Below are 13,643 nucleotides of genomic sequence, written 5' to 3' on the forward strand. Positions count from 1 at the left end.
GGGGGAGATGGCTAGTGAGGGCACCTGGTGATCATGGGGGACATGGCTAGTGAGGGCACCTGGTGATCATGGGGGACACGACTAGTGAGGGCACCTGGTGATCATGGGGGACATGGCTAGTGAGGGCACCTGGTGATCATGGGGGAGATGGCTAGTGAGGGCACCTGGTGATCATGGGGGACATGGCTAGTGAGGGCTCTTGGTGACCATGGGGGACATGGCTAGTGAGGGCTCCTGGTGATCATGGGGGACATGGTTAGTGAGGGCACCTGGTGATCATGGGGGACATGGCTAGTGAGGGCACCTGGTGATCATGGGGGAGATGGCTAGTGAGGGCACCTGGTGATCATGGGGGACATGACGACTCCCATAGTGGTATGCTAACAGTAAATCAAATCATGTGGTGAACGAGGCAAGACTGCAGTACAGGGAGACACACAGCCGGGGAGAACCCTACATACACACCATCAGGGAGACAGAGACTAATGGAAGATCTCATCACACTCAAGGCACAAGAAAGGAATGAAAAATTATATATTACGTTGACAAAGGTTTATTGAGACAGATGACTGCAGGAAAATTACTCAAAAAATGAGAACGAGTTGGAGGAAATTATAAAATAAATAAAAAGTTGAAACAAGAAAAGCAAACTGAGGAAGGAAGACACTGTCATTAGGCCAACAAACGATGAGACAACACAAACACAAGTACACATGACGACAGAGACACAGAGAGATGTGGGCCAACAGAGAGAAATGTAGATATGAACGGGATGATAACACAAGGAGAGAGATGAGCGAGATGACAGAGATAGAGATAGATTAATATGGGTTGTTGGCTTTACAGAGATAGAGAATGTCTGCCTTACTTGTTGATTCGCTCCTGGGCTTCGAGGACGGAGCAGTCGTTCGTGGTGGTGATGCGGGTGTAGGTGGAGATGCGGCCTCCCGGATTCACCACCTCCAACTCGTACTTCCCCTCATCCTCCCACTGCAGGTCGTGGATCCTCAGACTCACCTGCGGGGGGTCAAGCCACACACCTCACTCACAACATAGTGGGAGAGGAAGAACACCACCAACACCCTCCTCCTCCTCCACTCCTCACACAGATTATATCGTCATTGATCCTTATCACTGGAGGTCTGTTAATCATTCTTATATATTGATCTTTCACGTGATGGGAATATGATCATACTCTGCCCCTCTTAGTCCATGTAACTGCATATTAGTTGTGTGTCTGAGGAACATGTGTCAGACACACTGTACGAGACTCGGTGCGGTGTAGATCTACAAGGTGAATGGTCTCTCATATCTGTAATGAACGTCTTGTTGTCGACACACAACACAAGATACAGCGTCTTCTTTAGTCCCCACCCCACCACAGCGCTCACTGGCAGCGGCAGCCACAGCAGCAGTACCGAGCTGTGCTGGGGTGACACAGCCAGCTGAGTGAGCGGTACTGGGGTGACACAGCGAGCTGGCCAACCAGTACTGGGGTGACACAGCGAGCTGACCAACCAGTATTGGGGTGACACAGCGAGCTGGCCAACCAGTACTGGGGTGACACAGCGAGCTGGCCAACCAGTACTGGGGTGACACAGCGAGCTGACCCACCAGTACTGGGGTGACACAGCGAGCTGGCCAACCAGTACTGGGGTGACACAGCGAGCTGACCATCCGGTACTGGGGTGACACAGCGAGCTGGCCAACCAGTACTGGGGTGACACAGCGAGCTGGCCCACCAGTACTGGGGTGACACGAGGAGCTGAGTGAGCGGTACTGGGGTGACACAGCCAGTGAACTTGCGTAATAAACTTCAAGCTTTATATAAACGCAAGTTCTCAACCACAGGAGTCAAAGATTTCATTTCTTAGCTTCATAATTCAATAAATTTTTAGAGTGGACTTAGAACACAACCATATGAAACTTATAGATGAAGTTGAAACGTCTCTTTTACCAACACGTCTCTATGGAATATTAAGGTGAAGCCATCTATGATCACATACGGTTCACTATTGAAAAGGCTTCAGCGAGTACGAATTCAGGAGGGAGAAAGACATCTTTAAGATGAGCAATAAAACATCTCGACTTATACTTTGGATCAGGATAATAGCATTTTGATCACCCACCGTCTCCCTCTGGCCCGGGTTATGTCTGCCCCACGTATATAGCTACCATCTCATAACTCAGCAACAGCAGGCTATTCTATGATGTATTTAGCTGTGATGTAAGCAATGATAACAACTGCTGCACTCGTCGCTGCTAGAAAATAATGACCCTTCTGTTTCCTGTGTATCAATATCACAAAAATAACCGAGATGACAGGAAATCTCTAAGAAGCGTTGATCAATCTAGAATTTTTCATCTTTCATAACAGTTCACATTATGCGCCACGACCTGTCTGGGGGAGTGTATCTGCCACTTCGTATTCTCGACCACTGTCAACCCTGACGGTGCTCCGACATCCTCTGGGCCAGGCTGCTCACACATCCACACAAGAGAGGATGAACTTGCTCAGAGGAGCTGAAGACTCGTGTGTGTGTGTGAGTGAGACATGTGCCTTGGGAGACCTCGAAGACCTGATCTATCACCAGCCGAGTTCGTGGAGGTATTTAGGTTTAGTCAGGTCAATAGACACAGCAGGTAGTCCAACTCACCATGGCTTGGCACACTTGCTGGACTTGGCTTTGGTTATTCACATAAACGTAAAGCAAATACATATAATCTTAGATCTTAGAGGGGGAGGTGGGAGTCACTTTATCACAGACGTAATACATATTTAAGTATTAGTCATAAGTATTAAATAGTGGATTAAAAACTTAAGTAGCATGCAAGATCAAGCTGGCTCAGGGAAACCTAGTCATGTATAGACGGTCACAGTGTTAGCACGGCACCACGAGCGGATGGACCGTTCATCGGGTCCTGACACTACCTTGCTCACAAGACCAAAGACGTGGTGCACCTGCCGGGGGGGGACACGAGCCACACGTCAGCCACCGGTGTCGAAGACCAGATCGAGCGGGGCAGGTGGTTGGGGAGGTGGAGGCAACATTAAGGTCATAAGTGGAAAACAGAAATATGAACCCAAGTTTTCCCTGATGATTTGCATCTAAAGAACACTTGTAAGAGATCTTAAAAGGTGCCTCAGATATGCATTACATGGTTGATAACGTATCAGAACAGAGAAGAATGAGGTTCTTCCTATACAGGCGTGAGGGTTCCATGGCGACCCTAAAATCTCATACAGTGAAGAGAATAATCAGACTGTTTGCAGCTTCTGGGCTGACAGTGGCACTAGGCATGAGCATGACTGGCTACAGTGGGTACACTCTCCTCATGCACCATCTACGAAAAGAGATGCTGAAGACTTGTCACACTAAGACCAAGCATTGCGCCTACGCTGAGCGTACCACAAGCTCACAGATCGAAATTCTGACAAAACTACCTTAACCAACCCATAATATTCAAGAGCTAACTTAACTACTTGTCTATCATGCTCGTGCAGTCCTAATGATAAGCTGTGAATACAGTCGGTATTCAGACACACATCTCAATCCAACCTGATCACTGTGTCTAATGACATACACCAGTGGGCAGCTTTTAGGTCATTCACATACGGGGCTCAATACAGGCCAAATCTTGTCATAATAAACTTTAGCAAACTTCACATACATCATCAATTATGTTTCCGTAAACGTTCGTTAGTGAGCAGGAGTAGACCCCTATCTGCTCAGACCCCCAGTCATGACACTTGACAATCTACCTCCTACTTGCTCCCTACTCGAAAACATTCTCCCTTTTGTCCTTGACATTCAACTTCAACTTTGGTCTACGCTAACATCTGTTCCTACTTCTCTCTCTTCCTTTCAAGATCTCCTCCGTCACACATATCTCTGTAAATCGGCATTGCTCCAGTTGGTCCAAACACTACGGGTCCCATCTTCTTTGATCCAATAAAGATTCTGTTTCAGATGAATAAAACCAAATGGAATCTTTTCTTCCGGCATATTGAAATTACTTCTTTACGGTAGATACAGATCCACACAACCACGGCTCTTGAGAAAAAGTCTCCTCTTATTCAAAAAACATTCATTACCAGTTTTCTTTGATGCACACAGTCAGTGCCTTCCTCACACCTCATACAGTCAGCACACTTTTGCCTCCACAGAGACTTTCCAGACTTTCGTAGCTCCACCGTTAGCCCCAGTGTGATGTGTGCACTACGGCATAACACCAGCACCACCTCTTCCTTGTTCTGTGAGCCACAGTACCATCATCTAGGTTCAACATTACCCACTTTATTTCTGCAGTCTTATTATCACATCCTCACTCACTAATTTTGCCACATTTATCAAGAAGCCTTATTGTTTATCACATCCACATTCACTAACTTTGCCACATTTATCATCAAGAAGCCTTATTGTTTATCACATCCACACTCACTGACTTTGCCACATTCATCGTCAGAATAAAAGTCATTATTGCACTACCCTCACCCACAGTCAAATAGATTTCAAGATGTTTTCCTCTTCTAACTTCTAACACCAGAACTCCAATTATTCACTCCATCTTAGTAACTTCAGAGCCACTTTAACTTCCTTTCTAAAAATCTGAATTTCTACTATAAAGTTTTCTTTTATCTTACTAAACTATGAAGAAACCTTGATTACCATCTTTTCCTAAAGTTCTCATTTCCAATTGAGCATTGTACCCTACATATTGTATAAGAGGTCTTAATTTCTTTGAAACATACAACAATTATCTGTAAGTTAATACTAAAAGAAATGCTCTTGGCAAAGTAAAGACTGCATTCATGTTGTGTTCACCTGAGAAAAGAAAAGCTTGGCTGAAATAATGACTGACTAATGAACATTGACAATACTGGTAATTAACAAACCAAACCTTCATCAAGGAGCACATCTCTACAGTGCAGCTACCTGCCTTGGTGAAGACTCTGGAATAACCAGTATCTACATATGTCATGCTAAAGTCTACCCTGGAAATCCAAACATTGCACTATAAAGCAACCTTTTATAAAGCAATCTAAGACGCCCTTCCTAATGCACTTAAAAGCACTCTTCCATATGCAGTCTACAGTACCCTTCCACAATCAGTGTAAAGCATTCTCCCCACACCCACTCTACCACGCCTTCCCACACAGCGTCACCATTCACTCACTCACTCTTCGTCACGACCGATGGACAAGTGAAGGCACGACTCACCGAGCTCTCAGTAGACACGGAGGAGAACCTCGGGTAGCGGTTGATGTCGATGAAGGTACCGTCCTTGTACCAGCGGATCTCCGGCATGGGTTCTCCAGTAACCTGTAACCCAGAACGATAAGTATAGTCTTCCAAAACATGACACAGAGGCCTGGGATACTCAAGCCATCATGAATCAATGCATCTAGCCCGTTTTCTCTTTCCCACTACCACCATCATCCATATGGTCGGCATCTAACCCAAAAAAAGCTTTACTATAAACATATGCTCTTCTTCAGTACAGTACATCTGTTTGTATGTCAAATTAGCAAGTATTCCACATCTAAATGTCACATCTTAGTAAATATAACAATAAATAAGCGTAAATAGAAAGCCTTGCTGATCAGGTCCATATATCAAGACGCTATAAGAAGTGGAACTGTTTTCAAGAAAAACGAGATATGCTAAGACAACACAATACGTTTTCCACCTGTGAGCTGATTTTCCTTCAACCTTCTGACGTATTTACACTGGCAGTGTCGCCGTCCATACCTGAGCGTCCAGGGAGATGGATCCTCCTGGTAGCGCGCGCACCTGGTGAGGGAGGGCGCGGGGCAAGGTAGGGTGCTCCACCTTCCGTCCCACTCTGATGGGTCGGGAGGTCATGACAGCCTCCCCCCACCCGTACTTGTTCCTGGGCGTCACACGGAACAGGTACTCGTGGTCGGGCTTGAGGTTGTACACGTCGAAGGATGTGATCGGCGACACACCCAACTGACGAAGGTAAAGATAGAGTCACACGAGTGATGCACGGAACGTTTGTCTCAAATGATTTCAGTCACATGAAGGATCATCACAACATTGTATTCCTGATACAGATCGCCCTTGCTACCACGCCAAGTTGACCTGTTATTGACCACGTACCTCTTGCCAGCGGGCCTCCTCGCCCAGGATCCAGGCCTCTACCTTGTAAGCGGTGACGATCACGCCCCCTGAGTGCTCTGGCTTATCCCAGTGGAGGGAGACCCAGTTCTTGCCCACATCAGTAGCTCTGGGAATACCCACCCTGCCAGGGACATCTTGGGAGACAAAATGTGTGTTACCAGTCATACCCTCCCTTATATAAGGTAAAGGGAATATCATTAAGTGTATATATCATCATATTTTCATTATAATATCACCTTTTAGCAATGAAGAGAGCAAATTAACACTCAGGATTACGCCTGTGTTAAACAGAAACATATTGATACATCATCGAGGCACAAGACAGCTGCCTTATAACAGACAGTCGTTGCCCCACCAGAACACCTGCATAGCAGTATACTACCTCGGATGAATCTGCCAGAGGTGAGTCGCTTCTCCTCCACCAATATTCTACTGTTGGGGTATCTGTCGTCTCTCCCTCGGGGGGAGAAACTGCGGGAGCGGTAGCCCTCCTTCACCTACAGGAATACAGAGTAGCATTCAATCTCTTCCTCACTCATCAATTCACTCATCTAAACTCCATTTCCATTACTCACTTAATCATACTTTACTACTTTAACAAATCTAAGCAAATGCTATATTTTTTCTCATCTTCGTATGCAAATTAGGACACTATCTTATGCAAACATCAGTCACAAGAAGAAAGAGGAGTGTAACTAGGTCTTGGCACAATGAATGTCCATCTTGCTTGAATGGTACACCAGACTCAGCTAATGTTTACCATGACGCTGCAGTAGGCCCTGATGGTGCCGTTGGCGTTCCTGGCCTCGACGGTGTATGTGCCGGAGTCTGTGAACTGCGCCCCACGGATGACCAACGTGTGGAAGTTCTCCCGGACGGTCTTGTGGGCGCGGAAGGTGTTGGACACGTCGCGGGAGCCCCTCAGCCAAGACACTGACGTACACAACATAATCAGGGTTAGTTTCAGGGTCATGTACTGGTAATGCCAATGTGATCAGAGGTCCGGCCGATTACCATCACAAAATATATTGATCCATGGTTGTAAAATATAACCTTAACCTTCGTTACGTATGTATATTCTCATATGATCATGCGCTAGAGGCAAGGAACTGCGTATCTGTGGAAGGGCTAATGTTTGCAGAATGAATCGGAACCATTTAAAAACAAACATTTAGCTTTGAAGCATAATCAATAAACCTTGCCTTTCAAATTTTCTTTCCTTCCACTTTAGTAAGACTGTAAATGCATGACTTTATTAGTTATAGTCTTTAAGTATAACTGACAAAAAATCATCAATTTATCAACAGAGAGAGAGCATAGGTGTATCTCCAATGTGGAAATACAGAGAATGGAAACAGAAACAGACCCTTGGGTCTTTGCGAGGTCTTCCTGGTACGAGATCAGGAACACTTAGCTCGGTGAGAGGAAAGTGGGAAGCAAACATATGACTGAGAGGAGAGATCCACAAAAACACAAGGAGAAAGTCCTGTATACGTAGGGAGAAAGGCCTGTATACGTAGGGAGAAAGGGCTGTAAACGTAGGGAGGAAGGGCTGAAAACGTAGGGGGTTAGGGCTGTAAACGTAGGGAGGAAGGGCTATAAACGTAGGGAGAAAGGCCTGTAAACATAGGGAGAAAGGCCTGTAAATGTAGGGAGAAAGGCCTGTAAATGTAAGGAGAAAGGCCTGTAAATGTAGGGAGAAAGGCCTGTAAATGTAGGGAGAAAGGCCTGTAAACGTAGGAAGCAAGGCCTGTAAACGTAGAGAGAAAGGGCTGTTAACGTAGGGAGAAAGGCCTGTAAATGTAGGGAGAAAGGACTGTAAACGTAGGGAGAAAGGCCTGTAAATGTAGGGAGAAAGGCCTGTAAATGTAGGGAGAAAGGTCTGTAAACGTAGGGAGAAAGGCCTGTAAACGTAGGGAGGAAGGCCTGTAAACGTAGGTAGAAAGGCCTGTAAACGTAGGGAGGAAGGCCTGTAAACGTAGGGAGGAAGGGCTGTAAACGTAGGGAAAAATGCCTGAAAATGAAGGGAGAAAGGTTTATAGACATAGGGATGAAGGGTTGTAAACACAGGGAGAAATGTGTGTAAACAGGCAGAAAGTCTGTAAACGTGAGAAGAAATACCTGCAAATGTACAAAGAAAGCCCTGTAAACATAGGGATAAAGGCATATAAACACAGGGAGAAATGCCTGTAAACGTAGGGAGAAAGGTCTGTACGTACATAGAGAGAAATACCCGTAAATGTAGGGGGGAAAAGCTCGTAAGCACAAGGAGAAATGCCTGTACACACACAAAGACCTGTAAATGGAGAAAAAATGCCTGTAAATGTAGGGAGAAAGACCTGTAAACATAAGGAGAAATGCCTGCAGATGTAGAAAGAAAGCGATGTAAACATTTAGAGAAAGGCCTATAAACAAGCGGAGAAATGGCTGTAAACGTAGGAAGAAATGGTTGTAAATGTAGGGAGAAATGGTTGTAAACGTAGGGAGAAAAGGCTGTAAACTTAGAGAGAAAGCCCTGATAACGCAGGGAGAAATGGCTGTAAACGCAGGGAGAAAACGCTGTCAACATAAAGGCCTGTAATGGCAGGGAGAAATGCCTGTAAATGTAGAAGACAACGAGTGTAAATGTTGGGAGAAAAGCCTGTAAACACTGGTACTGTAAACGTAGGGAGGAAGGACCAGTAAACCTAAAGAGAATACCTGTGAGCAGCGACTTACCCCTGGGTGTAGGTTCGCCCTGGACGCAGCAGGAGATACGGATCTCCTCGTCCCTGAGAGCGGTGATCATACTGTCGGGTCTGGAGGTGAAGGTCGGGGCCCTCATCTCCACCTCGCTGACCACTTCTGACGGCTTGTAACGCGGCTTGGGCACGCCGAACGTGACGGAGCTCGTGGTATACGCATGTCCGTACCTGTACGCAGAGGCAACAACGCTCAGAAAGCTGTATATCTTCCTCACGCGTCTATGGAACATGTCCTAACTCATCTGACGAAATCCTGCACTCCAGGTTGGTCCATTTTCTCCTGAGGTCATCGTAACCAATTTATAGGAATACGTGTTGTCCATTTTTATCAATCTACTTACATATAAATGGGCATGACTATGATTCCTATACCCTATACTCTGTACATTGAAAGCTGCGCCAGGCCCATTGTTCAACCTTCTGGCTTCTCTGACACGTTGCCTGATCATCCGTCTGGCTCCGAGGGATCGTAACCACGAGATACAGAAAAAATTATACAGGTTTGTTGTGATCAATCTTAATTCAAAATAATTCTGTAATTTCATTTGATAATGCCTAGGAGCAATACCGAAGAGGCTAATTTTATCACTCAGCCTGGCAGTCACGGAACCTGACAGTCACGGAACCTGACAGTCACGGAGCCTGGCAGTCACGGAGCCTGACAGTCACGGAACCTGACAGTCACGGAACCTGACAGTCACGGAACCTGGCAGTCACGGAACCTGACAGTCACAGAGCCTGACAGTCACAGAGCCTGACAGTCACAGAACCTGACAGTTGCCTGTAACAATCGTGTCCACAAATACCACAGAGCGTCTGATTCAAATTTCCATTATATTTCCTCTACTCTGCTTCCATCATACATTATGGCCATAATTGGAGCAAGTTTACCCTCTGCCATGTCTGTTACAATGAGGTGTACGTCTGTTGACGTAGTGCAGACAGACAGACTGGGTGCAGGGAGGAGATGTGGGGTTGAGATTAGGTGTCGGGTTAGAATAATATACGTGAGAAACACCTGGAGAAAGAGGATGGCTTGTATGTGGTATTCACAGACTTTGAAGGAAGTGTATGGAAGGGATGACAGAGATGCCTTGTGGGAGGTGCTTCTTCAAATAGGAAGTTACTGAATGTAGTGGAAAATCATTGCTGGGCGAATCATGTGTGCGAGTAGATAGGAGGAGGGTGAGTGGCTCTTAGTGAAGGTATGTCTGCCTTCCAGGATGTTTGGTATTACCACGTACACCCAGAACAAAAACGATCTTTACACCAGTGAACGACAAGTCTCATAATGATCACCTGTTAAATCTAAGAGGTTGGTATGCTCCCATATCTTTTCATCCTTATGTCATAACATATAAATTTGAAAGTGTAAACATCGTTTTTGTGTTGTGTGTAAGTGGGTCCTTGCACTGATGACCAGTGCATTCTCACTTGAATGTGCCAAACACTGACTCAGCTCTGAGCGACGGGGCCCCAGGCAGCTGCGAGGGAGTTCTTAGTAAGGGTGGGGGAGTGTGTGCAGGAGTGTGTGTGTGTGTGTGTGTAGGAGTCTGTGTGTGTGTGTGTGTGTGTGTGTGTGTGTGTGTGTGTGTGTGTGTGTGTGTGTGCAGGAGTGTGTGTGTGTGTGTGTGTGTGTGTGTGTGTGTGCAGGAGTGTGTGTGCGTGTGTGTGTGTGCAGGAGTGTGTGTGTGTGTGTGTGTGTGTGTGTGTGTGTGCAGGAGTGTGTGGTTCAAACCTCAGACTTTATTTGCTTTGTTAAAGCTGCGCAAAACGTCATGTGTCATTGGAACCCACTACTTGATTGCTTCAGGCGACGCATTCCTTGAAACGAGACACAAGTGATTCGTGAAGTGAAACCCATGTAACATATGTGATTGTGAGGGGAACTTTACCACACACATGTACGATGAATCTCCAGAATACGTAAACTGAGACGGCATGGGAACTGAAGCCCTAACCAATATATATATATATATATATATATATATATATATATATATATATATATATATATATATATATATATATATACATATATATACCCTAGCCTGAGCCAGGTACCTATTTCATCGACCAACCCTTAAGGATGGACGAACAGCTGAGTTGACTGTGGTCCAACTGCCACAACTAGGAATCGAACCCATGCGCTCGACCCTGGGCGGCCCGTGAATGCGTCACGGTCAGGAACGCTAATCGCTACACCACGAACCCCTCATTGTGGATTACAATCTTTGATGTCGATACATCATACATGACAGCTGAAGACTGCATGTATGAATGTAAGACTTCGTTCGTTTTGAGCTGTCTTGCCACTACGGATGAGGCAATGAGGTACAAGAAAGATAAAGGTGTGGCCCAACACCGCCATATGCCTCCACTGGCTTACTGCCACCCACCTGTTGGAGATCCTGCAGGAGTAGCATCCGAGGTCCTTGGAGGTGACCTGGAAGACGGTGAGGGTGTGGGTGCCGCCTGCGGCCGAGATGCGGAACTTGCCAGATGGACTCAGCGATCGGCCGTTGAAGCACCACATCACGTCCGGCAATGGCGACCCTGCAACACCCTCCTGTATTAGCACATTTCACTTGCGGAAAATCTACTAGAAAGTTAAGTTCATCTCTCTCTCTCTCTCTCTCTCTCTCTCTCTCTCTCTATATATATATATATATATATATATATATATATATATATATATATATATATATATATATATTTTTTTTTTTTTTAAACTATTCGCCATTTCCCGCGTTAGCGAGGTAGCGTTAGGAACAGAGGACTGGGCCTTTTTTGGAATATCCTCACCTGGCCCCCTCTGTTCCTTCTTTTGGAAAATTTAAAAAAAAAGAGAGGGGAGGATTTCCAGCCCCCTGCTCCCTCCCCTTTTAGTCGCCTTCTACGACACGCAGGGAAAACGTGGGAAGTATTCTTAATGCCCTATCCCCAGGGATATATATATATATATATATATATATATATATATATATATATATAGCTATCTATCTATCTGGTTTGATTCGACATAAATATCTTAAGGGAAGTAATCTATTCTTAATATATCTTTCATAAATCCTTCTACAGCAAAATGAAAAGAATGAGGTCAACTAAGACAGATAAGTCACCCTTCGTGACTCTGTATCAGCTCAAACAATAGCTTGGACCTTCTGGATGATTATGGTCCAGTGTCGTCTAGCAATATTTACGCTGATGATCACAAGTTTGACCTTAACAAAGTCGACGGATCGCACACACAGCAACAACTGAAGGTATGATACGTAAGGAATGTGCTCCAATCTGGGGCATTCTAACACTTTGAAATAAGTTGTATTTTGGTCATATACTGGAAGGCTTAGGAGGGACTGGGGACTGGAAGACCTGGAACTTACCTGCCACCTCCACCTGGAGCGTGAGTGTGCCATTCTCCTGGACAAAGTGGTCGCAGAGTTCGCTAACGAAGCGCGGGCACTCGCTGTCATCTGGCGCCTCATCCTTCCTTCCTGAGGACAACACTCGACATATCACAATCATTTACACACGGAAATCCTTCATTATAAACTCACACATTCAACCTTACGTATGAATCACTTTTTAACAGATCGTATCACAACCTGTGTGTGTCGCTACTACAACCAGCAGGTGTTTACCAATATAGCGATAACGAATCATTAGGTGTAGACCAATGTATTGTGTTGCGAGACCAACACTACAACACAAATCTGACATCAGGATACAGATCAGCCATACACACAGACACACACAGTAAATCCTAAATTTCTGTAACTTTGTAAGACTGTAACCAATTTCAAAGCCTGTAAACACACGGAAATATGGATGAATACTGCATTAGTTTGATTAAGCTGATTAACAACATATAAAAAAGATATGAAATAATAAATTTATTCTGGAAAGATGCATTTTTATACATAAGTATTCATACGCGTGCTTAGAGAAATTAAATAATTGTGAAGAGAAATTATACTTTATTCAAATACTACAAAGAATTAAGAAACGAAAAATACCGTAAAAAATGCTCATATATTATTCAAATGTTATTATTAGCCTCAGCTGAGAAAGGGTTATACGTCTACGGCCATAATCCCAAGTTAAGAAAAGGCCTTATATTGGGGGAATGGTTTTGATACAAGGCTAGGCCTCAGCAGGGGTGAGTGGGCTCGAGTTAAAGAAAATCCAGTGTTCTGTGGTGAGGTTGAACATCTATGGTAGTACAGGCTGGCAAGATATGCTATTAAGAAAACGTGGATGGGGTACGTTTGGCTGACTTTTAATACTAAAACTCAATATTGCATATAAACAAGCAAAATAAAAAGAGATATTATTTACTGATAGATTTATGTACTCACTTTTTTCGTCCAAGAGAGCTGGGGATTAAATAGATAATTTCAACATCAATAGAACAAGCAAGTAAATAATGTTGACATCAAGGGAACAAGGAAGTGAACAGATAATTTCCAAATCGAGATAAGGAAACTGACAACATTAACATCAAGAGATAAGGAAACTGATAACATTAACATCAAGAGATAAGGAAACAACATTAACATCAAGAGATAAGGAAACTGAAGAGACAATATTAACATCAACAGAACATGTGATGAAAAAGATAATTTTACATAAAATTTCATAACTGTAATGAAAAGTATTTGACTGAAACCTCATATGGTTATCCAATACGTGCTACTGTAATCAGTGACGTATCTAGGGTATGGTAGGTAGGGTAGGTGCCCTAGGCGCC

The 13,643-nt window shown here is 44.6% G+C and overlaps 1 protein-coding gene across 4 annotated transcripts in view; it reads right to left on the minus strand.

Moving 5' to 3' along the window:
* Positions 1 to 13,643, minus strand: part of LOC139757881 (uncharacterized) — a 389,409-nt gene that overhangs the window by 346,701 nt on the left and 29,065 nt on the right. For all 4 annotated transcript variants that reach the window (XM_071678798.1, XM_071678800.1, XM_071678801.1 and 1 more), the window contains exons 7-17: positions 13,252 to 13,269; positions 12,277 to 12,387; positions 11,290 to 11,446; positions 8,865 to 9,058; positions 6,907 to 7,079; positions 6,529 to 6,643; positions 6,126 to 6,280; positions 5,754 to 5,975; positions 5,223 to 5,324; positions 2,933 to 2,962; positions 869 to 1,017 (exon numbers count right to left, since the gene is read on the minus strand). In XM_071678798.1, the coding sequence (XP_071534899.1) occupies positions 869 to 1,017; positions 2,933 to 2,962; positions 5,223 to 5,324; positions 5,754 to 5,975; positions 6,126 to 6,280; positions 6,529 to 6,643; positions 6,907 to 7,079; positions 8,865 to 9,058; positions 11,290 to 11,446; positions 12,277 to 12,387; positions 13,252 to 13,269 (1,426 nt within the window). The remainder of the gene's footprint in view (positions 1 to 868; positions 1,018 to 2,932; positions 2,963 to 5,222; positions 5,325 to 5,753; positions 5,976 to 6,125; positions 6,281 to 6,528; positions 6,644 to 6,906; positions 7,080 to 8,864; positions 9,059 to 11,289; positions 11,447 to 12,276; positions 12,388 to 13,251; positions 13,270 to 13,643) is intronic.

Source organism: Panulirus ornatus, chromosome 28 (assembly GCF_036320965.1).
Source record: "Panulirus ornatus isolate Po-2019 chromosome 28, ASM3632096v1, whole genome shotgun sequence".
Classification (NCBI taxonomy): Eukaryota; Metazoa; Arthropoda; class Malacostraca; order Decapoda; family Palinuridae; genus Panulirus; species Panulirus ornatus.